The following is a 26,555-nucleotide window of genomic DNA, read 5'->3' as shown; positions in this document are numbered from 1 at the left end:
CTGTTATTTTTCTACTAATATTTTTGGAAAAACATTAATTTCAATGTATAGATTGATTACTTGACAATATGATAAATTGGCTAATAAACGCTCATGGCAATAAAGCTGTTTGTATTTGTACCTCTGGATTATTTTTAATCATGTATACAAAGTGGAGATCAGGACATCTTCCTGTAAATCTATCCCTCTGTACAAAAGCTTACATAGTAACTGAGTGAGTGCTATCAGAGGCATTTGATGGCACCAGCTACCTTTGATTCCTGCCAATCCTCTACCCCCCCTCTAACCCGCTGGTGTCCCTGCACACATGCAGGGACACCAGCGGGGGCTAAGAATAGAAACACAGCTGGCACTGTGGGGCTTACATATTTCACACTCAAGCCACTCTGATCCAAAATACTGCTGCTGCCCATCCTGTCCCATTTCCAGCTTTGGAGCCAGCGGTGCTTCCCACCCTCTCTCCCCCACCCTGCTCCGTCTTTCAACTGTTCTTCACCTCTGACGAGCCTCCTACTCACATCCATGAGCACACTCAGGAGAATTTCAAAAATGATGTCCAGTAAAAAAACAGAAGAAAAAAAAACAGCAGCATGAGTTTTCAGCTTCCACTCCTTCACTACATGTTCCTGCCACAGCCAGGGTTTGGGTCTATTATGATTGTAATTGATTATTAATTGCAATTATGGCATAATTACAATTGTAATAGTTTTTTTTTTTTTTTTTCAAATCTGTTAAAAAAATAAGTTTGAATAATTGCAATTGCCATGAAAATTCTATAAAAATTGTCATATGTCATACTTTATATCGCCCAGCCCTAGTTTGAGACTTTACACAATGCTGATATTCACTACTTCACACAGGTGGGCCACTGCTGTTGTGAATCTTATTGCGATGACAAGAAGCCCCACCCACCCACCCACCCCCAGCAGTGACAGGGGCAGACTGGTGGGAGGTGCCACACACTGACTTATAGGGTGAAGCAACCATAGCTTCAGATGTTTAAAATTGTAAAGTGAAGACACGGGACAGGATGGTGAGAATAAGCAGATGGAGGTGCTTCATATAGGCCATGCAATGGGAGACTGGGACGCTGTTCCCCTCCCTCACGCAGCAATGTTCTCTATTAATATATATAACATGAATATATAACTTTAATTACAATGCATGGCATTATTTTAAGTTGTAAGATTCCTCCTAACTTGTTTTTTGTCACTACTACTTATTTATGTGATTTTACATTCATTCTACGGTCATTTTCTAAAAAAAATCTATATATATATATATTTAAAAAAATGTGTTTGCTACATAGTATTTTAATTCAGAATCCTTCAAATCCTATTTAAATCTGTGAATTTTATTTAAATTTCAACATTATGATCAAATTTACTTCATTTATTTTATTATTTCTTTATTTAAATTTTATTTTTCTGGTCCTTTAATATACATGATGTGAATAAATAAGAGAAGCTTTAATTGCAAAGCATGGCATTATGTTTCTGTTGTCAGATTCCTTCTAACTTGTTTTTTGTCATTAATTCTAATTTTCAAAATTCTCATATTTGAACATTTTATCCAAATTCAATGCATTTATTTTATTATCATTTCTATTGTATTTATTTATTTGATTTCTGGTCATTTCTGGTCCTCCATTAATATACAAAACATGGCAAAATGCTTTTATTGTCATATTCCTCCTAACTTGTTTTTTTTGTCACTACTTCTTATTTCTACAATTTTACATTCATTCAAATCAAAGATAAACATTTAGATGAAAACAAAACATTTATTCTCATTACAAGAACTGTTCACTTCATGATTTTATATTTCTATGTTTTCATTACTGAATTTGCTGTTATTTAGATTTTAGCAGTTTATTTTCATGCTAAAATTTTTAAATATTTCACTTTTTTTATTTTCTAAAAAAATATATAAAAACTTGTTTGCTACATAGAATTTTCATTCAGAATCCAATTTCAATTTTATTTATCGGTGAATTTGATTTAAATTCTCATATTTGAACATTACATCCAAATTCAATTTATTTATTTCTATTTATTTACTTACAGACATTTTTTGTTTCTAGCTATAGATTTAAAAACTACTAAAAAATATAATTAATAGGATTAATTTCTAATTTTAAAACGTGCATGTGGATAATTCAATTAAATGTATTGTACACACGTTATAGATGCAGAGGGAAAAAAAATTACTTTTGAGTGATTTCTTTCCGCCAATGAATCAAAAGGTTACATTGTACCAATTTGTGTAATAGAGCTGCTTCTTTAAGCTCCACACTCACACACTGCATCAGCATTTTTGTTTTTTACTCAAATGATTTGCAACTCCTAACAAAAGCCGAAAAATCTCCGTCTCAGCAGAAAGTGACAAACACTGTCCAAACGTCTCCGACATCATTAATAAAAAGTAAATATGAATAGGTTGTATTAAAACATAAAATAGCACATTTCTGATTATTGCTTGCTTTCTCCTATAAATCACAGCCAATCAACTGCCATAACTTAGCACTTTACAGTAGCATCATCATTACGCATGCAAAGATCTCAATTGGAATAGAGTTTGGCTAGTTGATCACATTAGACCTCTTGGTGAGGACCCTTAATTAGCAGCATTGCTCTCCACGTGCCTCTGTGGAGGGGACAGGAGGAGAAAGTCCTTTAATTAAGGTCTTTGCGTTGCACAATGTTTGTGCAAGCCTGCATCCTCAGGAAATATGATTTATTCAGCTCCCAAAGCCTTTGCTGAGCTTTGTGCACATGAAAGTGTGGGTGGGAGCTTTGGTATGTGTGCATGTGTGTGTGTGTGTGTGTGTTATTGATGCACGCGTTTGTGTGTGACCGACTGTTTTCCACGCATTCGTGTCGGTGCATGATATAAACTTTTTTTTTATTATTTGCACAGTAAATAAATACCCATGCACACAAACTCAGTTTAGTTCAGGGAGCAGTTTGATCTCAAGTGGACCACAGATTTTTATTTATTTTTTTATTTTTTGCAGGAAAACGAGTAATTTCAACATTATTGTGCCATAGTTTGCACTTGTATGTAGACCAAATAATAAATATGTAATTAAAAAAAAAAAACAACGATATCCAAGCAATAAGAGACAGATATCAGTTCTAACAGGATATCTATTTGAATTTCCTTGACTTGAATACCAATTTCTATTTAATTAAGGGAAATATGTCATAAATTGAGGAAAATTGAAGGATTAAAGGGTTACACTAAAAGGTTACAATAATCTCGCTCTTTTCACCACTTCTTAGAGTATCTGACAGCTGGCCTGCCCAGGACCTAAAAACATACTGTATGTATATATCCTTTTAGTTTAGTTGTATTCATTATTTTTTTTTTTTTACTATTTTTAACTTATACATAAGCATTTGTTAGCCATTTGTATAGTACAGGCCTTTGTGGGACAAATAAAGATATCTTTACTCCTTGTTTTCTGCGTGTGTATAATTATATTATTAGTGTTGCTTTTTAATATTCCGCTCTTTGGCTTTCTAATTATCCCTCTGGAATTAATAAAGTTTTTTCTGATTTTGATGAGTTTTTTTTCAACAGTTTAACATTAAAAATGACTGCAATCGTGCGATATAAGCACCGGGAAAACTGTGTGTGAGCTAGTGCTGCACGATCATCACCAAATTTATTATCACGATTATTTTTGAACAATATTGTAGTCACGATTATAATCACAATTATTAATCATATTAGGGAAAAATCTGTGTTTTTATTTGCACTACATTTGAAACATTGTGTACAGTTTACAATGCAACATTAAGCTTTAAAATTAAATTATAAAAAGAAATAATTTTAAAAAAATTAACCCAAGAAGTTAAATTGTACCAAAGGCTAACTGAATAAATACAGTATTTACAGTATTTACAGCCCTTATTCTAAAAGTAAATATTGATTTTCATACTGCCACATTAGACGTGAAACAACAAAGGAATACGAAGTATTATAAGGATGTTAAGAGCGTCCATCTTCGTGCATCAAAGTCTCGCTGGACGAGATTTCAATGGAATCACGTTCAAAAAGCAATTACACTTTGTAAAAAACTTTAGAAATATCGCTTTCATTTTGCAAAAAATTTTAATGGAAACACGGCTAGTGTGTAAATTACAGCACCGACTAATTCAGTTATAGATTTCTCAGTCCCTCCAAATACACAAATTCACTGTTGTAATTCCATTCACCGTTGGAAATGCGCAAAATCTAAATAGCGCAATAAAAACTGGCAATAAATACCTGAAAACTCAAATATCGCAAAATGTTTTTAAAGACGTTTCAATATTGAAATGTATCGCAAAAATGCAATGGGAACACTTTATCCGTGAGTACACGTCGCATGACGTGACGTACCTGGTCACATGACCACTTCTCTCTGAGAAAACATGGCTCAGTTTTGTGTAAGCAGAAGAGGAGATGGAGACATTTCTTAGCGTTATACTTAAAAAACATATTACTGCCACATTAGACCGGACACAACAAAGGAATACAGTGTTATAAGGAGGTTTGGAGCGTCCGTCTTTCAGCAGCGAAGTCTCGCGTGATGAGAATTCACGTGAGTTACGAGGCTCCTGCCCAAAACAACCTTCAATGGAAACACGTTCAAAGTGCAATTATACTTTGCCGACCTTTAGAAATATTGCTTTCATTTTAGGAAACCCAACTTGTGTCTTCTATCTTCTTTTATTTTCTCTCTCCAGCTCTGTTTTACTCCTTTACTCCGTGTCTCACTCAAACAGGCTGAGGCTAGCAGTCAGGAAATGCACATCAGTCATAATACTTTCCCTAAAATGAAAACAGATTCTGCTGCAGTCCTCCCTCTCTCTCCCTCTCTCTCGCTCGGCTCACTTCTTCAAGCTGAAAACATTCCTCTGTTTCGTCCCCGTCCTCCACCCCTTTTCCCCTCCTTCATTTGCCACTTCAACTTTGCTCACCAGATCACCTCTTTTCTCCCTCTTACAGCGGCCTCGTTTGCTTTCTGTCACACATGGATGATCACCAGCGCACGAGATAGTTGTTTTGTGGGTTTGTGTCTGATTGCAGCGATCAAGTATCTAACACCGACCCCCTAAAGACCCACAGTGTGGGCACTTACTTGCGCTTTCTGAGCGTTTTATTTATCTATTTATGTTTTTACAGTTGCTGGTTGCTATAACAGGCAGCAAATGAGTGTGCGAGGGACGGGGTTAATGCGTGCTGGAATGCTGTTGAACAGGCTGTTGGGGCAAAGCGCTCATCGGTTAGCCACGAGACCTTCATCTCTGAGCATTATTCAATATGACCCCCAGGGAAAGGTTCACAAACACACCACCGCGTTCAGGTTGTCGTCTCCTTATCTGGAGGCTCTGCATCACTAAAGCATTGTTAAACGCCACATTGGCACATTTTCAAAGAAAGATTATCCGTGACAGATTTGATCTTATCCTAGGGCTGGGCGATATGAATCTGTGTACTCTTCATTCTTTGGTTATGCCGCCAAATCAAATGCACAAATAGTGTCGTTATTTAATTTTACCAACTTAAAACCAAAACAAAAACAGAAAAATCAAACCAGACAAGCAGCTTTTTTCTGTTTTTAAATTAAATATTCTGTTTGTGTGATATTTGGATATTTATGAGGAAACTATGGACGAGAGCATCATGTTTGAAACTCACCACCAATAAGTCACATTACTGATGAACAGGTGAATTGAGACGTTAATGCATAAATTATTATTATTAATTATTATGTAAAACATGCACATCATAAGTGATTAAAGAAACCAGAGGTGGTGTAATGAATCTACTGGTGCTCCTCGTTTCTTGTGATCAGCTGCCATTAGTTGCTAGCGGTATTAAAACGTGCAAAAAATATATTTTTACTGCCCTCATAAAAGCTGTAATTGTTTTTGCAAATGTGTCAAAACATTTCAAATAATAATAATATTGTTCCTCACACCAGCCTCACAGTTGATAATCACCAGTTTGTTTGGATACTATTTGGACCGTAATACTGTTCGGTAAAGTTAGCACGATATTCACATATTCAGACCTCCAGCATCAATAACTCTTTAAAACAAAAAAAAACACACTATTTGTTGTTATGATTTGGTTTTAAAACAGAATAACCAAAGATCTAAGGGTTTGACCAAAACTCATACCTTGATAAATTTTCTGCCAATATACAATATAGATCTCGATAATTTAAATTCAAATTAAGTGACTAGAAAGACAATTCTGGGTTAAACTTGATTATGAAAAATGCCACACAGGCACATTTATCAACAAACTGCTGCACAATATGAGCCACTTACTGTAATCCATCTAACTGTGCTTTAAATTCTGTTCTGAGAAGTAGAGAAAGCAGTGACTCTTAAAATGAGTATTTTAATACAAAATGAGCTATAAAAAATCCATATATCGATATAAGGAATAATGTCGATTTCTATAATGCCAAAATCGAAAACTCCATCTATTGCCCAGCCCTATGTTATCCTAAAGAAAACCCCATTGCATTGGAATGCCACTTGCAGAAGTTAAATAAACGAACACTTCTTCTCGACTTCCATCTCATTGTCAACATCAGGATGGGCTTCTTTGTCTGCAGACACAGAGTGTCATTAAGGTTTTGTCCTGTGCTGGACTTCTCTGTATGAGTCCTGTCATTGAGTAACTGCACGGGCATTGGCCAGTCATAAATATTCTCAACAAGCCCCAACTGATGGATGGCCTCTTTCTCCCTCAGTTGGAAAGAGATACTCACGATGGCCAATAACAGCCAGGAGAGTGAATGGAAGCCGCTTCACACAAGAGACGTTGAGAAAGACTTAGGCTGTGTTTGAAACGGCACACTTTGTACTATGAACTTCAAACTCAACGAGAATATACTGTCTAACATATTTTAAGATGGTTAGGATGATGAGTGTTCCCACTGAAGTATGCTTCCCAAGATGCATTTGAAACCTACAACGAAAAAAACCCTGAAGCTAAATATCTCTGTTGATTCTCCAGCTTTTAAGTGAGAAAGTGACCAAGTAGAATATCAACATGTGGTCATTTAATGACACATTTAATACAAAAGCTTTAAGAAACAAATAATGGAAGACAAGTAGGGATGCTTTTGTTTTGAAAATAGAATGTTTGATTTTTAGCTTGAAGCCAGTTCCAGGACTATTTGACATTCCGCTCGCAATGCATCATGAGCTGGTTGAGTACGACTAGTGTGTCCACATACGTCAGCCCTGGTATGAGTAGTACATTTGTATGCCATTTCGAACACAGCCATAATCATTGTTTGCTATTTTGCTAGGGGGAAATTTAGGACTCTATTACATGTATGTTCAGCGTAGAATAGATGCTTCTTTAGATAAATAACTACATATATTCTCAAAAGTAATAAATTCCACTCCGTGGGACATCTGTTTGTATAGATTTGGCGTGGCTATGTAGTGCAACATGCTCTGCCTGCTGCTGCTTGCCGACAACCTGCATGATCACCTGAAAAGCCCTGAGGACCCCCACCCACCCCCCACCCCCCATAATGGAGTGGTTTCTCAGCAGTTTGTGCTCGTCTACTACATGCCTTTCCACTCCGCTGCATGTTGTAGTAAAAGACGGGTTAACTCAGTGAGTACTGTACAAACTCTGCACAGCTTTTACAAGTCTTTGGGTAGAGATGAGCATGTTGTTTTTGTTGTGTTTTATTAGTCACACGGCTACGTCTAAACTTCTTTACACTAGAACTGCTGCATGGCTTCTGTGTACTCAGAGTTCTGTCCTTGTAACCGTTTTGCAGGCATAAAATGAGCGCTTGCATGGAATTTCAGAAAATCTTCATGACTATATTCTCTGACTGAGAAAAAGAAAGCGTCCTCTTGCCTCTGTCAAATATTTCCTAAGTTAGTTGCTTGGCAATGCAACAGAGTTCCTGCACAATTTCCACTCAACAGTGGCCGAGTGCCAAAGAAACTGGGCTGGAGATACTAGAAATTATAAATCAATGCTCATTATTACTTGATCTGCTAAACACAAGTCAGAATTACAACTACATCCCCAAGATATTGGTCGGTGTGTTTTGGTGTGGTGTGTATGGTTTTTTAAAAAAGCAATGCAAGAGGTTTTGGATCCAAGTCAGACAAAGCTCCTTGATTTCTGCCTCCAGATGGAGACGTCTTATTAAAAAGGAGATGGGGGGTGTTTTTTTCCTCTTTCTATTCTGTGTGGATGACTGCTTAAAAACAGGTTCAGTGTTACTGTGCATTAAGAGTGTAGGAAAAAAATTGATTTGACGATATATCGCAATATTTAACCGCGTCATTATCGCATCGATCCAAAACGTGTCACATTCTCAACCTCCTCGATACATTTTAGCTTGGAAGTTTGTATTATCATAAAACATACTGGGTACTTTTACTTTACTTGTTTATTTGGAGAGAGGGCACATTAATGAACACCACTACAATACTTTGTGTAAATGTGCCAGATTATTATAGATGTATGTGGTTACTTTTTTTTAAAAAAATAATAATAATTTAAGAACTTAACAGAATCAGAATCTTTTTTCTTTTTTGAAAAATGCAATTTCACAGTTTGGTAAACTAACCAAATGACAATTTGAAATGGCGTATTCTCCGTACTATGCACTACAAACTTAATGAGTATATACTGTCTACTATAAGTCTGATTAGGATAATGAGCGTTCCCACTGAAGTATACTTTTAAGTTTCCCAAGATGCTTTTCGAACCTACAACAACAAAAACCTGAAGCACCCTGAGGCTAAATATCTCTGTTGAGACTTTGATTTTGTGTAAATGCGGCAAATTATTATAAATGTATGTGGCTACTTTTTTTTTTTTAAATAATTTAAGAACTTCACAGAATCAGAATCTTTTTTTCTTTTTTGAAAAATGCAATTTCACAGTTTGATAAATTAACCAAAATTACAGTTCGAAAAGGCGTGCTCCGTACTATGCACTACAAACTCAATGAGTAAATACGGTCTACCATATACTTTTTTGAAAAAGGTCATTTCACAGTTTGTTAAACTCACCGCATTACGGTTAGGTACCGCTTACTTGTTCTTGCAAGTTAAAAAAAAAAAAGTGTAATAAATTGTATTTTATACCTTTTTGTACTTGTAAAGATGAAATTTGTAATTATTGATATTGCAATATATTCCAATGTATATTATATTGTTTAGTATTGGGATATATCGTATCTCAGGGGTCACCAACATGGTCACCCTTTAATTAAAATGTAGTATTTACATCAAACTGGTAGCCCTTGGGATTATTCAGTACCTTTGAAGTAGCTCACAGTTTCAGAAAGGTTGGTGACCCCTGATGTATCGTGTGAATAGTATTGTATCGTCAGAATCATGGCAATGCACACCCCTACTATGCAGCAGATGCACATATAAAAGAGCATGTGCTGTAAGTTGATTTATGGTTATTACTGTACCAGAGAGAAGATGTTGGAGTGACAGTCCTCCAGGCTTGCCCCGTTAGCCACCCAATTCGCCGTCGCAGTCATAATGGTCCGTCTTTGGGGTCGTCAGCGCAGTTCATGTCTGAATCCTACAACATGGGCATTAAAACACTGAGCAGGGATGACAAATCGGTCCCCTTTAAGACAATCAGAGCGGGCGTAAAAAGCCCTTAAAACGATGTCTGAGGAATGGGCGTAGATTCACAGAAGTAGTGCGGGATGCATCCACGACAGATCGCTGTTTAAATCCACACAAAAACAGTGTCACAAATCCAGGTCAGGCGTTTCCAAACCTGATCATTGTGCGCGCAGATGTGTACGTATCCATTTGTTCTTCAATCCAACAATAAGGCGAAACCATCCTTTCCGCGGACACTTTCACGCGTAAATAATAAACGTAATCCATGGGGGCACAACTTTGTAAACGACACACGTCCGTCCATGTTGCAGAAAACACACACACACACACACACACACACACACACACAAAAGCGTAGACAACAAACGCGCAGGAGGATATGTGACTCCCGTCTGCTCCACGAGCTGATGCACCACTTGTGATAGTTTTCGAGAATTGCATGTGCTATTTATAGCACTCTTTCTTTCTTTCTTTTCTTTCCACAAAACCGTTGCTCTCCTCGGTGTAACAGCCACACACTCACACACACACACTCACACACACACACACACACACACACTCAGGCTGGAGACTTTAATCCTTCTGTTGCTCTTGAATAAAAAGCGGGATCCCGGTGGTGCGCATTCAGTCCAAACTATTCCAGCAGCAGCAGCAGGAAAACGGAGCAGAAAACGACTGGCTGCAGACGGCGGTTGGTGTTTAAAAAAAAAAAAAAAAAAAAAAAACCTTTACTTCCTCTCAGTTTGAGGTATCATTACGAAACGTCTTCTCACCACCACAGAGCCGAGTGTGCGCCGCGTTCAATCCATAGTCTCCGTCCTTGTCCGTTTGCTGGTGAAGAAAAAAACATCCGCTTCTTCTGCTGCTTCTGCAGGATCCTGATCTTCTAATGTTTGATCATCTCCAGCTTTGATTGTTTGGTTTCCATCAACATGTGCGTGATTTCCTCCTTCCTTCCTCAGAGCTTCAGAGCTCTAATACTGCTGCATGGCATCTCTCTCTCTCTCTCTCTCTCTCTCTCTCTCTCTCTCTCTCTCTCTCTTCTCTGCTCTATCTCTCTCTCTCTCTCTCGATCTCTCTCTCTCTCTCTCCTCTCTCTCTCCTCTCTCTCTCTCTCTCTTCTCTCTCTCTCTCTCTCTCTCTCTCTCTAATGTAATGGCGGTCTAAAACGCACTACCCACACTCGCCTTTAAATCTGCCCGTTTGACCAAATTTGTGCTCACGTGATAAAAATCCGGGATTAAGATTAAAACCGAAAAGTATGTTTGTGATATGAAGCTTTTATTGTGACACCCTGAACCTGTGCCCACTGCTGGCCATTAAAGTCTTTGCACAGGGAAGGATTGTTTTTCTTGTGCACGGAATAAAAAAAAGAGGGGAAATACACTTTTGAATGTTTCTTTGCAAATTTACATTAAAAATAAATTTCTCATAATTATGACTTGCAATAGTGATTTTCTTTGTGGTTGAAACGGGTTTCCACATTGCACTTATGAAAAGACCCATTTTTGTATTTCTTTGCAAATGTATAATTCAAGTGTGAATTTGGCAATAGAAAGTCATAATTATGAGATACAAAGTCGTAAATATGAGCCAGAAAGTCATAATTATTATGAGAAAGTCATAAATATGAGAAAGACTCATAACTGTGGTAAAACAAGTCAAAATTATGAGACAGAAAGTCATAATTATGATATAGAAAGCCATAATTATAAGAAAGAAAGTCAATTATGAGAATGACAGTCACAATTATGAGTTAGCAATGTCCTAATTATGAGAAAGATGTGTGAGAAAGTCATAATTCTGAAATGCAAAGTCATAAATAAGAGAAAGAAAGTCATACTTATGATAAAGAGTCATAATTGTGAGAAAGAAAGTCATGTTTATGATATGAAGTCATAATTATGAGATATAAAGTCATAGTTATGAGAAAAAAATCATAATTATGAGGAAAAAAGTCTTAATTATGAAATAAAAAGTTAATTATGAGATAAAAGTCATGATTATGCATGAGAAATAAATACATTTGCAAAGAAACGTACAAAAATGTGACGGAAATCATTTTTGCAATAAAGACTTATTTATGTACTTCTATTTCCTACAACATGCACCATGTGTTGAATTCTAAGAACTGAATAAACAGCCAAAATATATGTTTTGAATAACTCATTCATGAAGAACGGTAACAGTTAGTGTTGCTAGACGATTTCTCAGTGGCAGAAACAGGTTCCGTATAGTGCACGGTGTCATTCTTAGATGCATTGATTACATCATGTTCTCACAACAGAGGATGTGACAGAATAGAGGTCAGAATGACTTACTGAGCACACTGTGGGTTTCATAAGTGACATATCCATCTAGGTTATCTAGAACACTTTCTCTCATTGTCATTTACTGGATTTAACTCTACATAAAGCAAAAACAAGTCAGCAATTCTGTGAAATGGAAACTTTGGAACAGTGGTATCATCCATCCATCTCCACTAAATGAGATAAAATGCTCTTTGCAGATTTTTCTGGGAAAGTTGAACTTTTAATATTTTAAAGCAAGGAGTGTCCATTGGTAAAAGTTCATTGGGAAAGAAATGGCACAATATAGATAATTTAAACAAGAGCTCGGAGAGCGCAAACCTCCGCCAAGCACCATATATATCTTCAGTTATCTGGATCACTGACCCCGATCATATTATAATCATTCATATTTTAAAGGCTTGGAAAAAATGTCAATACACCTTATTAAGGATACAGTAGATGCAAATGTATTTTTCCATAAAATTGCGAAGAAATGTGAAATCTGGCCATATGAGTCAAATTTCATAAAGATCTGTCAATTACAAAAAGAGAATACTTTTTTTTTCGCCAATGACGAGATTTGGATTTTCCCATTTTTGGAATTGATTGTCAGTTTTAGTATTTTTTTTGTCGTCATTTTGTGTATGTTTCTGTAATGTATGTTTTTTGTCGACGAGGTTATTTTCATTGTATTTTGCGTGTAATTGGAGTCATGATAGTTATATCGTTTTTTATTTTGTTCATGTTTCTATTATTTGGAGAAATTCTGTGCATTTTTTAATCATGGGTTTTTTAGAGTCATTTTGTGGCGTATTTTTCCTGTCATTCTGTGTATTTTTTTATTTATTTATTATGTGCATTTACTTGGTCAAAGTTACACCAAAAAGTGTCACTGAAACATTAGTGTTTTCTTGTGTAACAGAAACCACAGACCATAGTTGGAAGTGAAATCACACACTTCAAATACATGAGAACAATTTTTCTCCATTTGCAATCCTGCAGTCACTGGTATGTATTTTAGGATATAATGTTTGAGTTTTTGTTGACATTGTCTGGGAATTTGTAGTTCAGGAACCTCTGATCTCTGAGATCACAGGTGGTGTTTCTTTGAGGCCAGAAAACAAAAGGTTATTAATATCACACTTCCCATAGGTCGACAGCTGAGGATGTGCAGATTAAATATGATTTTGTTTCTAATCACTTTCCAGAGTCGTTTATAATGCTGCTTGTTTGCCTGGGTTTACGTTTTTTTTTAAATTCCCCTTTGCAGCTTGCTATAGATTTACATTCAGTAGCTAAGTTTGTGTAAAACTTGGATTTATAAAACATAAAATCATTGTCTCTGTTTATTGGTGAATTGATGTCGGTGGATTTATTTATAGACATTGTAAACTCAACACAGCCACTGATCTCTTAATGCCACTGTTGGCCTGATAGGAAATGCATTACATTCATCTAAAAGGCATCGAATGTCTACAATCTGCATAAAACGCTCCTTTTCATGGTGTCAGCACATGCTGTAGTGGTTTGCCCTTGTGCCTCTAAGCATGAACGCTCTGGGATTTTATTCTGAAAAACCAACTGGGTTAAATAAAGTGTAATTTTTGTAATAGTGTTTTAAAATAATTAAAAATCTATTTCAACCTTTGTTGCACTTCTCATAATTCTATTTGTTTTTTGACTTTGTTAATCATTATCGGATGTTAACAAAAAAGGAAAAGGAAAATAATAATTTAAGAAATAAATTTCTTAACTCATAATTATGAGATACTATGTTATAATTAATGAAGTGCAAAGAGATGACTATTGTTTAATTGGCACTATATAAATAAAGAATTCACTTGAATTATGAGATTGTATCTGTTAAGGATCTTTATAAATTATTTTTACTTTACTTCTCTTTTTTTACTGGTGGAAATGGACTTCCATAAGGTAGTCCAAGTCGTCTTCTATCTGTGGAAAGCTCTGGTGGGATAAGAATCATGTGGACAAATGAAGGCTTAGCTGTTGGTTATTGATCCTTTTACTCCAGGAATGATCCAGGAGTCGTTCGGACGCTCCCTCCCCCCCCTTCTTCCCTTTTTGTTCAATACATTCTTAGAAGCTTTGAAAAGATTTGCAGACAGTTTGGCTCTTGTGGCGTGGAGCTGATAGGGTTGGTGGGTGGTGGGGGGGGGGGGGGGGGGGGGGGGGGGGGGGGGGGGGGGGGGGGGGGGGGGGGGAATCCATTTCAATACTCTGCATATTTCCTTTTATAAGACTCCCACTGACTTGAGCAGAAAAGATGCATCACTGTTCTGATTAAATAATGGCCTCGATCAGACAATCTATTTTAGGAGGCTTTACTGGGGCGAGGGAAGCGTTTGTGGACTTCATTTAGTGACTGTCACATGTAAAATTAAAGCACAAGCTTATAAGTTCACATTGTATGAGCGGGTAAAACACATACAATGTATAAATCATGTTAAAAGTATTAATTTTGTCATGTTTCATGGCCTTCAATAGTCAGCTTTAAATAAGTCAATGGATACCAGGTCATTTCAGAAGTAACTTGAGTTCAATATAGATTATTTTTCTGTCCAAAAATCAAAAAATAAATGTTTAAATGCAATACTACAACATTGCTAATGTAGCCAGGTACTATTCTCACTAATTTAACCAAAAAGTTGGTGGAGTAGCTTAGAATTTTCTTTATCAAAACAAGGACTTATAATGTAAAACCATTAATAATCAATTATTAAAAGAAATAGTGTTTGTGCTAAGTCACTGAAACACAGAGTGGAAATCATTGGTTCAATATTCACTTGTTTCCTTTGAGCTTGTTGGACTTTTGTCCTATTCAGGGATCCTCAACTATACATGCCCGAGGGCTGCAATTTTTCCTGAGGGAAACTATGAGGGCCAGATGTACTCATTGAATGACATAAATGTCATATTTATTTATGTCATTGCAAAAATGTCATTTTTTATTTGAATGCCAACTGGAAGTTTGATAAGTGATCCTAAAATGATAAATTAAATTTAATTAACTTTTTTAACCGTACATAACTTGTACTGTAAACATTGCATCTTTAAGACTGATCCTTGTATTTTTAGTTTATGTTCTAATCAAGATAATTGCCATCATCATCATTTTGTGTGTTTTTGGTGTCATTTTCTATACTTTGTTTTTTATTATTCAGTATATTTTTCTCTACTTTTGTGTGTTTTTGTTGTTTTTGTGTGTTGGTATTATTCAAATTATTCTCAGCGTGTGCATTTTTGGTGTCGTTTGGTTGGTTCTTAAGTCGTTTTGTATGTTTCTCTGCTATTTTTGTGTATTTTGTTGTTATTTTGAGATATTGTGTAGGTTTCTCTCATTTAGTGTAATTTGTTGTTGTCAGTTCTTTTTATCATTCAGTATATTTTTCAATTATTTTGTGCGCTTTTGTTGTCGTTTTGTGAGTTGCTTGTATGATTATCATTTTTAACTAAAAATAAACATAAAACACCCTATTTTTTAATGCTTTCATTTGTTCATTTTCCTCCTTCTCTCTCTAGTGCCCCCGTAGTCCCATCGTGTACCCCCATTTGAGAAACACTAGTATAAACGACCACCCTTGGTGATGGACTGGTGCCTTGTCCATGGTGTACCCTCGCCTATAGCACCTGTTGAAAGCTGGAGATACTGTATGACCCAGAAGTGGAATAAATGAGTCAGAAAGTTGATGCATAAATGCAGAGCTTTGAAAAATCTTGGTATTCATATTATTTGGAGATTAAAGGCAGCAGAAATTCTCCCACTTTCCCACTCTGGGTAGTAGTAGTAAGCGCCAGGTATCTTCATTAGTGACTGATGGATTACTGCTCACTGCATTAACACACACACACACACACACACACACACACATACCTAGTGGAACATTGTCTTCATAAAATCAGATGGGAGTCTCGCTTCTCTTCGTTGGTCCAATTCCGCTCTGGCATTTCCTGGAGCGCGGAGAGTGTGTCTGAGAAGAAAAGATGGTGTGCATTATAATGAACATAGGCTGACATCGCCTCATCCATCATTCCACCCAGGAAAATTATAGCAGTGCCAGAGAGGGAGAGACTTTAAATCACAGCGTGCCCACAGGTCTAATTCTACTCAGACTGTCAGCGGCTCATTGTTGTTATTTTTTTCAAAAAACACTTGTGTTTTTCCTCGTAGAAATGAAGCCGTCTGACTGTTTGTCCACCTGTCAGGCTGCTGCATAAGCACTGGACGTCTCCTAATGCACATCTTAATGCATGGGCTCCTCAAACAGACATTGGCTTGTGTCCGTTTCCACTTATGTGCTTGTTAGGCGTCCATCTCCTCACCACACTAACTACTGTACATTCTCCTGTTCAATGGACTTTCCATCATCAAGCATGAGCCTGCTGAATATTTTGACCTCTAAATGCCAAATGAGGTATCAAAAACCATTAGAATTTCCCATAACCATGTGTCAGAAACCCACATCCATCATTTCACTACAAGTCGAAACAGATTTGTTTGGTATTTTCCCCAGAGAATATCTGAGAATAGACAGTTTTAATCATTTAAGAATGCTCTAATATAACGAAAGAATGGCTTAAAAATTCACAAAATCCTTTGATCTGTAGAGGAAATATTCAATGTTTCCTTTGGTATCTTCAAATCTACATGTAGAGTGACTCCAAGTTTTCATTCATCATTTCCAGGAGAGTATTTTTCAACAACATCATCTGTTTTACACTTTGTTTTCATAGAAATAGTTGTTGATCATATTTCATTTTGATCCATTAATAGCTGCTCAGGTGAATCAGTTGTTTGCACAAATGTGTTTTAATTGATAGTTTTGAGCAAATAGTTTATTTTTTTTAGCTTGCCTAAGTTTTTTAAAGGCATAAAAAGATACAGTATATATATATATATATATATATATATTATATATGTATATATATGTATATATGTGTGTGTAGTCTCCACAACTGCGTGGTTAGCTCCCAATTTCAGTTTTAATTTACACCAACAAAACTGAAATTCAGAACTAACCACACAGTTGTGCTGACCTTTTTCCTCAGCATCTTTGAACCTTTTGATCCAGCACGCTGCCTCAAAAGAAAGGGAAGTGCGTGTTTTTTGATTGTGCTACATGGTCTCCACCTAAATTAATATAATTATTGTGTTCATACGCGAATAGGTAGCTTATATAATAACGCTAAATTGTATATGGGTAGTATATAATATTACTGTATGTACATTGTTTATGTATAGGTGTGTATACATATATATACTGTATGTATATATGTATGCACACCTATACATAAATATGTATGTATGGCTGCATATATGAGTTTAAAAGTCATTTATAAAAAACTATAACAAGGTGGGATTAGATAACTTCTTCCTATCCTTTTCTGACTTAAGCTAAAATAAACACTGCTCATATCCTGTTGCATTTTCTTGATTAAAAAAGTATAACCTATAAATAAATGAAATTGGATGCATGTTAGATGTAGATTTGGATTCTAACACTTGCTAACAACAGCGTCGCGTTGGATCACAACAGGAGTTGTGCCTATCGGGTGTAAAGAGTATTAATATATCTTATCCAAATCTGGCTCAATTGGAACTTGATTTATTTTCCACAAAGGCATCTGTATAAGATGCAAGGTTTTTCAAAAATGTACAATTCTTTACAAAATAAATTTACACCAATGAATTCAATTCCAAATTAAAATCAGGTTCTTAAGCATAGCTACATTTATTAACTCTAAAACCATGTGGGTAACAACATAAAAGGTAGGAACCTGAACCGAAAGATGAGAAATGGCACAACTATAAGAATATATGGATTATGTTCAATGTGCCTTCTGACCTAAAAAATAATAATCACCAAAACGGTTGGGTGTAGAAATGTAACAAATGACTTTACTTCTTTTAAAACCTACTTTAGTACAAGTAGAAATAGTGATTTAGAAATATATCTATAAAAGCAACTCAATCACAGTAACATGAGCACTTGTAATCCATTACTTTCACCTCTGGTGCCAATAACCTTAATCATAGAAGAACATTCTGGAATATTATGTCCAATATGTAGTTTTATCACATAAAAGTGTTGTGCATGGAACATTTGAGTCCAATAATAGTTAGTCTTTCTTCTTTTCTTGTCTTTTACGTTGCGCACTAACTGCCCTGGGACCTAATTAAAGTACCCAGTTGTGTATTTAGTTGTGATAAGGTCATAGCGATGTAAGGAGCTTTAGAAGGTTTATTTTCATGCAACAACAAAAAAAAAAATCCTACTGTGAAGCCGACTTTATGCTTGTATACGTCTTTGTATATATCGTCTTTGTCTGCCTGTGTGTAGATGTTCATCTGTGATGTGGAGTGATTCGCTGCTCTAATGTCGTTTCTACATCATATCGATTTCACGATGGAGCAGACGATGTCTTTGTGAAAAGACTCAAGAAGATGAGGAAATGTAGATGTTATCTCACGACAACAGAAGACAAAGAGTCATACGGCGCGTTATCTTCTGACGGAATTTATGTCGAGCTATCAAACTCTGCGCTAGAACGCTAAGCTCCTGGTGCGACACAGTGATTAGCGAATCAAAGAGGAAGACGGTAAACAAACTATGGATTTTGGATTTACATTGCAAATAGCACTTTCTAATTATGCAGCGCGGGAGATGGCCTGAAGGTGAGAGCAAGGCCTTTTAATCCCCAGTTGTCCCAGTAAACCTCCTCTGAGGCCACTGTGAAAACATGGCTGTGTTGCATATTTTCAACCTGCTGCTGCTGCTGCCGGTGGAACAAAATGAAAGCGAAGCAGCACGATAGCGCCTTCATGTCAGTAGATTACTACAGATATTGTTCTGTAAGTGACCGGCCAGCATTTCCACCTGACTGCACCGTCTGATGCCATCGGAGCAGAATTCCACTGGAGCCTTGGAGCTCGTGGTCATACATAATGTATCGCTGAAGGTCTGCTCGGTTTTCATGTTCTCCTAATTCATTTCAAAAAAAGAGGAGTCTGCCAGTACACTGTCTGAGCATACACTTTATATTCCATTCTACTGTGTGAAACTCAGACACCATCAATTCACAGGTGAGACGGTGTTTGTTGTTGCTGTGTAGCCTTTAGTGTAGCTAAAAAACATCAATAAAACCCTAAAAACTGTGGGGCTGTGCATTGGCATGAATCTGACGATATGATGCCCAGTAATCCGCGTATCATTCGTTTTTCATTATGTAACAAAAACATGAAAAATTAAAAAAAACACTCATTTTTTTATATTTGTTTCCAAAACCAAAATGAAAAAAAAGGAAAACGCCTTGTTTTTCAAATTCAAGCTCTTTTGCTTCAGTACAGAAAACGAAAAATGGAAAACGAACATCTTTATTCATTTCCTCCATTACCGATTAACCAAAGTACGTGACCCGGAAGTGTACTCTCATCCGACGCTAACAGCTATGCTAACGGCAGTTTGGCATGACTGTGCATCAGAAACGTGTCCTTTTTGCTTTAGCTGGTGTTGGGCACAGAACCTCCTCACTGACATTTCAGAGGACTTAGAGACTCCTAAGTGTTGCAGAGCTGAATATATCTCGGAATGTGTAACGCTTCACTTCTGGGTCACGTACTTTGGCCAATCGGTAATGGAGAAAACAAATAAAGGTGTTCGTTTTCCGTTTTTTGTTTTCTGTTTCGAAGCAAAAGAGCTTGAATTTGAAAAACAAGGCGTTTTTTCCGTTTTTTCATTTTGGTTTTGGAAACAAATATCAAATAACGACGAATGATGGGTAATTAGTTAGGCAACGGTGTAACCTAACTAATTACTTTTTACGCCGTTAACGTTACCGAACGTTAAATGCATTGATTGAATAAACTGTTGTCCGAAAGCACCCCTGGCTTCTTACTCAGCTGTAGTGAGGAGGAGGGTTAAAAACAAGGTGAGAGATTACGATTGGCTAAGGTGGCGTCATGTTTCATGTTAGCCAATCAGAGTTTTTTTACAGTAACGCAAATAGTTACTTTCCTTGGTAATGAGTTACTTTTATTATAGAGTATTTCAATTACTAACTCAGTTACTTTTTGGAACAAGTAGTGAAAAACTATAACTAATTACTTTTTTTAAAGTAACGTTCCCAACACTGATGATGCCCGATACTAAACAATACAATATTATCAGGACATGAATGATTACACATTTCATTTTTACAAGTACAAAATGATTTGAAAATAGGGCTGAACGATTAATTGCATTTGCGATATTTTAATGACGTCATAAAATGTGGTTCTTATCGCAAAGGCTACAATTTTAAAAATTTTTTTTTTTTGTCCAGTCTTGTACCGTCATGTTTACATGTTTCATGAAACGTGGAGTTAGATATGTTGAAGAGGTAAAGCCACAGACTTGTTTGCTTTATTGTCGTAATCTGTGCTTTAAAATTGATATTTTATATCTATTTAAAGTTTAAATAAATCTGAAATTGTTTATTATGAAACAGATTGATTTATTGCTTGTGTTCATTGAAAATTACATGACAAGAGGACTTTGAAAAAATAACTGTATTATTAAATCGCAATTGCAATATTGAGGGGGAAAAAAAAAAAAAAAAAAAAACACAATTAGATCATTTTCTAAAATCGTTCAGCCCTATATGAAACTTTTTTAAACTTGCAAGAACAGGTAAATGGTAAGTAACTGTAATTCAAGTACAAATGTTAAAAAAGTGGTATTTTACACTGTTATATTACATTTTTCAAAAAAAATTAACTTTTTTAAAGTATCCACATACATCTATAAAAGTGTTAAACTAAAGCTACATTTTCTTTAAAAAAAAAAAAAATCTGGACAAAACCGTTCCCATATGAGTGCACTGCAATAAAAATGTAAACAAATGTAATAAATTGAAAATAAAAGTATAAGATCAAAAACAAAACGGAATGGTGATAGAAAAATAGACCTAAGCTTTGAGGTTTTTTGGGTTGAGAATAAATAAAGTCGAAAACAGTCAGAATTCTGTGAAAAAAAGTCAGAATTCTGAGAATAGTCACAGATTTCAAACTTTAATCTCAGAATTCTGACTTTTTTGGTTAAAAATACTGGACCTTGTTTTTTGTTTTGTTTTCCAGTGGCCCTAAACTAAATCCAACTTTGTATTACGAGCACAATACACTCATATTTGTCTTGCTTTTTAGTGGAAATGAATCACAAATGTGGAAATCCCCACAGTGATCTATGCCCAACCGCCGTGTAAGAGAAACATCTTTAATCAAATGACTATCAGCCCACTTTAGCAGAATTTGCTGCGCTTTGTCATCACACTTTAGACACACACAGATATAAATATATTAGCGTAATGCTTAGTGACACAGCTCTGGCCTTGCCCTTCGTTGTTGCTATACGTGCCTTTTCAAATTTATTTTGTAGTTTGATTTGATGTGCAGTGATTATCTTTTGTTTCTGCTCTGCTCAGAGCATAAAATCATTCGTGAAAATCAATCCAACCCCCCCCCCTCCCTTCTTACCCCCCTTTTGTTTTTCAAAACCTAGCCCGCCGCTGACCTCAATAAATCGACCGACGAACGTTAAACATTTCAGTTAGTGCCCTTAAAATGGCCTTTTTTTTTCTTCTTTTTTACAAACATAGTCGCACACTAAATGGGGCACTTAACTGTGTGTGTGTGTGTGTGTGTGTGTGTGTGTGTGTGTGTGTGTGTATAAGAAAGATGTGTAGTAGTAGTAGTCACCCCTGCAGCCTAATTAAATAATGGTCCATTACCGCTGATTGTGTCCATTCATTCAGGCTTATGTTATTTTAAGGAGAGGCTTTGTCGTCTTTCACATCTTAAGTCGAGACCTCTGAGCAACATTTATCACCGGAATTCACAAGTTTAAAGTTCAACCTTTAAACTTTGACCTTTGTGAATCCAAGGTAAAAAAAAAAAAAAAAAAAAAAAAACAAAGTCACCCATGGAGTTTAGCTGTTGTGTTGGGAATGAGAGCAACCATTAAGTGAATAATGGAGACAGATTCGAATACAGCCGTTTCTTAGGAGAAACATCTCAACAGGTATTATTTGAAATTGAAAAATCATTAAGAAAACTATGGCGATAAATATTTAGTCGACATAATTAACTCGTGCTCGTGGTCAAAGTTGTGACTAGAGCTACGGTTAATTACAGGCCTGAAGACAAATCAGCCATAGCCTATGCAAAATATTCATATATTAACATTAAGTATAGAGTGATTTAATATGTCAAACAAAAATCTACCCAAAAATCTAATTGAATCAAGCTCTTGTGATCAGAATTCATTTGGGGATACCCAGCCCTAGTAAACATATGGATTTAGTGCACTGATGTGTTTTGAACAACTTTGTATACTTTACTATTGAATCTGTTTATTTTTCTGCTCTCATATGACTTAGTTTTGTTTTTTACAGGAAGCAAATAATGTAAAACAGTGGTTTCCAACCTTTTTTTTGGATTGTTACTCCATTTTTATACCACAAAGAATTTATATATATATATAATAACTTTTTGATCCTGTGTTACATTTACAGAGTAGTCAGGATGACTTTTCTCTTTTCTTTATACGGCATTTATTTTGAAATAGATTTATATTTGAGAAAGTCAAAATATAGAATACAGCTGTTTCAGATTGTGTGGTTTAATTTATATATATATATATATATTTTTTTAATTTTTTTTTTTAATTGAAAAAAGTAAACCTAATCAGTAACAATTTTTAACACATTCCAGGCGACCCAAGGATGAAAAACACTGATGTAGAAATTTAACCCAGTAGCTTCTTGCTTTTTAGTTACAAATCACCATCAGAAGCATTAATTTTCATACACGCAATTTTGTTTTAAGTTTGTTTTGTGGTTATTAATGATTTGTCACAAAAATGTTCTTAGTCTGTTTGCAATCCCAGATTAATATAAAACAGTCAATTTTACCGACAATACATGTGAACCAAAACTATGTGTGAAAATATATTGATATTTTCATTGATGAGTAAAAATCAAACTATATATGTTTTTTGGAAGGTAGCCAATCAGAATTACTTTTGTTGCATAAAAGGCGGGACAAGCATCAATATCATCCTATATCAGGTTAATCAGTGCAATTGAAGCTTAAACAAAAAAACAAAGCGTTATATTTTAGTCTAAGTCTGTAACAGTGGAAATTGCTGTCCAAATTAACACTGGACTCTGGAAACCCACAACACAATAAACACATCACATTGCACTCAACTTAAAATGGTCGACTCTTCCCTACCCTAACTCTCTCTCCACTGTTCCTGCCCTCTTTTTTTACGCTCTCCTTTTTGTAAAGTTTTTCTTACCCTTCCCTCGGGAGGGTTGGTGATGGTCACAATTATGTAGTAAAATAAATTTATTTATTTATCGACTACATGTGCATGCGTTAAATGAAGGTAGAGGGAGTTGCACTTTTTTTTTGCAGGATTGCAAATTTTCATTAGTAGAAAATACATTTATTTTAAGATGAAAATTAACTTCCCAAACTGTGTATGAAACAAAGCAGGTGGGGGCAGATACTTGCCCAGTTTGTCCTTTACTGAAGGTTGGCTTTATTGCGTGCGTTGGTGCCCTGTGGTCACCAGTGTTGGTTATTATGGGGGGGTGCAAAGGAACCAATGAAAGGCTGGGAATTTCTTTACAACACAGAAGGAGACGAGTGAGGAGGAGAAAAGAGGTCTTTTGCCCACTTGTGGCCTTCACAACCCAGGCACAAATCATAGAGGGACATGGCAATTGGAGTGACAGATGAACAATGCCCCCATTTTCCAACCCCCTGTGAACAGGCCCATCCATCACGGCAGGGGAGATTAATTCAATTCATCAGCTTTTTGTCTCCTCTGGCCCCCCTAATGCCACCTGATATTGCTCAAGGGGGACTAAATGTTTGTGGATTTGATCCGAGCTCGCTTGCTTGACACTGAATTAAAACATTACTCTTTTCTCGTAGCAGTGTACGCCAGTTTTACCAAAACACCTTCTGGGCACTGCTGCCATCATCGCTGTGATCAAGATGAATTCTTATGAAGACAAAACACCAACAGCAGCTGTACAGCTTTACAGAGGGACATGCATGACAGATTTGGTTCTATATGGGGGCTGTGATTAAGGGTGCAAAAAATAAAAAAAATAAGAGATTAATAACATAACAGAATATGTTATAGAAGCAAAAGTTTAACTTATTTTAGTTTAAAAGGATAAGCTTTATTTCAGACTCGTAGTCCAAAAATGTGTTTTATTTATATATCTTTTTAACAGGAACAATGCAATTCAACATAGAAATTAAATAGTTTGTATCTATTATATTTGATATTTATTTGTTTTTGGCTGTTTTTAAACATACAATGAACAAACATTCATTCTAACAACCATAAATCTATGTTGTCAAAATGTTTGACAAACGTACCACTTGTTTTTTATATTGGTACTAGAATTACGGTTAGTAATTACATGTTCTCGCAGGTTTAAAAAAATTAAATACATTGTATTTCATACCATTTTGTACTTTTAAAGGTGAAATTTGTAATTGATTTAGTAAAATATAATGTATATTGTACCGTTTAGTATTGGGATGTATCGTATCGAGCACAGACTCATGCATGTGTTTGCGCGAGTATATGCTGAAAGTCTGTGTAATGATGATTTAGATGCACAAGAAATGAGGGGCAGGTTTAAATAAGTTGTTTGAACTTCTTCCTGCTCCTATTGAGCACAATTGTTTTAGTTTTATTACGTAAAATAAGTTTGTAATATGCTGCTCAAATAAATAAATGAAATCGTGAGGTCACATGTAGCTCATCGTGTCCTCCAAGTTTTATTTTGACACACGTCCACCTTTAATTTCAAGAACATTGAAGAAATTTACTAACTGGAAGATTTCTGTGCAAGATTTTTATTTTTATGTTGTAATGAGCAGACAGACAGTTGTCCATAAATAACAGTCTAGTTCAGGGGTGTCAACCATTTTAGTTCAGGGGCCAAAAATAATACAAACCAGTTTGATCTCAAGTGGGTCGCAAATTTTCAAGCAGTTTCCTTATTCTGCCCTATAAATATGTAAAATAATGTAAGTTACAGACACCATCTAATTCCCTTAACTTTAGGACTTTTTAAAAAAAATTAAATATGGGAAATATTTGTTGAATAATTTGAATAAAATTGCAGGATTTTGGAAAAGATGAACATCTTTTTTCCCCAACAGTTTGCGATTAAAAATGGTCGTCATGTGATAGAAGCGTTGGAAAACTGTAAGCCCTGCCAAATATTGTGGACTTTCATTGAATTTATGTATTTTGAAGGGCTGATATATCTGAATTATATGGTATTTTTATAAAATGTTTCATGTTTTCTGTCATTTCTAATTTATCGTGCAGCCAGAATTTGATGCTCAGGACTGGATTTGGCCCCCGAACCTTGAGTTTGACACTGGTTCTTTACTGACACAAAAAAAAAAAAAAAAAAAAAAAAAAGCCTAAAACCTGAATGAAACTAGAGACTGATTAGCTTTTTTTTGTGTTTAGAATTAAATTAATAGAACTGTTGTGTTTGGAGCACAGAGCATGATGTCAGTGCTTATGCAAGGATGAAAAAAAATTCCACCTAAACGTTAATCCTGACCTCTAGTGGACATCAGTAAAACATGCAGACGCTCTGCTCTTATTTTGAAGGGATGATCTGTTTCCTGTTTAGCATTACAAGTAATACAAATGTGCCACAGGAACTGAAATAATTAAAGACATACAGTATCAGCACAAATATTAATCTTTAATAATTTCATTACACTTATTTGTGTGTTATCACTCATTCAAACCATCATTACACTCTATAGATGTTTTTTCTATAGTATTCTGAGCAAAATATGGTCAAAGGGTAGTTGGATTAAAAAGGAAAGGTTGAGAACCAGTGTTCTAAAGTTGAACGTTTATTTCAAAGCCAAGACAAATGAAAATATTTAATAAGCAATAAAAAAAGTTTATTTTAGGATTGGTTTTTATTTTATTAAGAGTAAAAGGTCGATAAAACTGAACATATATTTTCAGTATAGAAATCTATAGATATTTGGTTCCATGTACAATAAAGGTGAAATCTCCACCTTCATTAATACAATTGTATTCATATGTATCTTATACATGGGTGCAGATATGCATGTACATAAAGTAGCTCATAAATGAATTGGTCAGACTTCTTACTTCTGCTTTGAACATGTAAATGTTTTATTGAAATCTTGTGTTTTTTTTTTGTTTTTTTTTTACTTGTGGCATTACATGTTCAAAAAGGAATAAATCAAAACTGTTGGAAAAGTACAAACCATAGGCTAGTGGGACATTCTAAGATTTTAAGAGTATAAATGGCAGTAAAATTAAAAATTCCCAACATTTGGGATGAAGACCTGAGCAAGTGTTCTTTACATACCTTAAGATCAAAATAAGGACACTTTTGCTCTAAGATGTAAACAAGCCAAACAGTCAGTTTTCCCCTTTTCCCCCAATTCACTTCAAACAAACACATTTCAGTCCAAAAAGCATCTTTTTTGTTTATTTCTCCCAAGGAAAGCCCTCCCTCTGAGCCTGGTAGT

At 35.5% G+C, this 26,555-nt stretch overlaps 1 protein-coding gene across 3 annotated transcripts in view; it reads right to left on the bottom strand.

The window, feature by feature from the left end:
• LOC114473109 (mediator of RNA polymerase II transcription subunit 13-like) overlaps positions 1–10,633 on the bottom strand; it is a 136,518-nt gene extending 125,885 nt beyond the window's left edge. For all 3 annotated transcript variants that reach the window (XM_028462507.1, XM_028462508.1, XM_028462509.1), the window contains exon 1: positions 9,476–10,633. In XM_028462507.1, coding sequence (XP_028318308.1) covers positions 9,476–9,547 — 72 coding nt within the window. In that variant the 5' untranslated portion in view covers positions 9,548–10,633. The remainder of the gene's footprint in view (positions 1–9,475) is intronic.
• Between the last annotated feature and the right edge of the window lie 15,922 nt (positions 10,634–26,555).

Source organism: Gouania willdenowi, chromosome 12, assembly GCF_900634775.1.
Source record: "Gouania willdenowi chromosome 12, fGouWil2.1, whole genome shotgun sequence".
NCBI classification, from domain to species: domain Eukaryota; kingdom Metazoa; phylum Chordata; class Actinopteri; order Blenniiformes; family Gobiesocidae; genus Gouania; species Gouania willdenowi.
The sequence above is the reverse complement of the archived record's forward strand: the minus strand, read 5'-3'. Positions and strand labels throughout refer to the sequence as shown.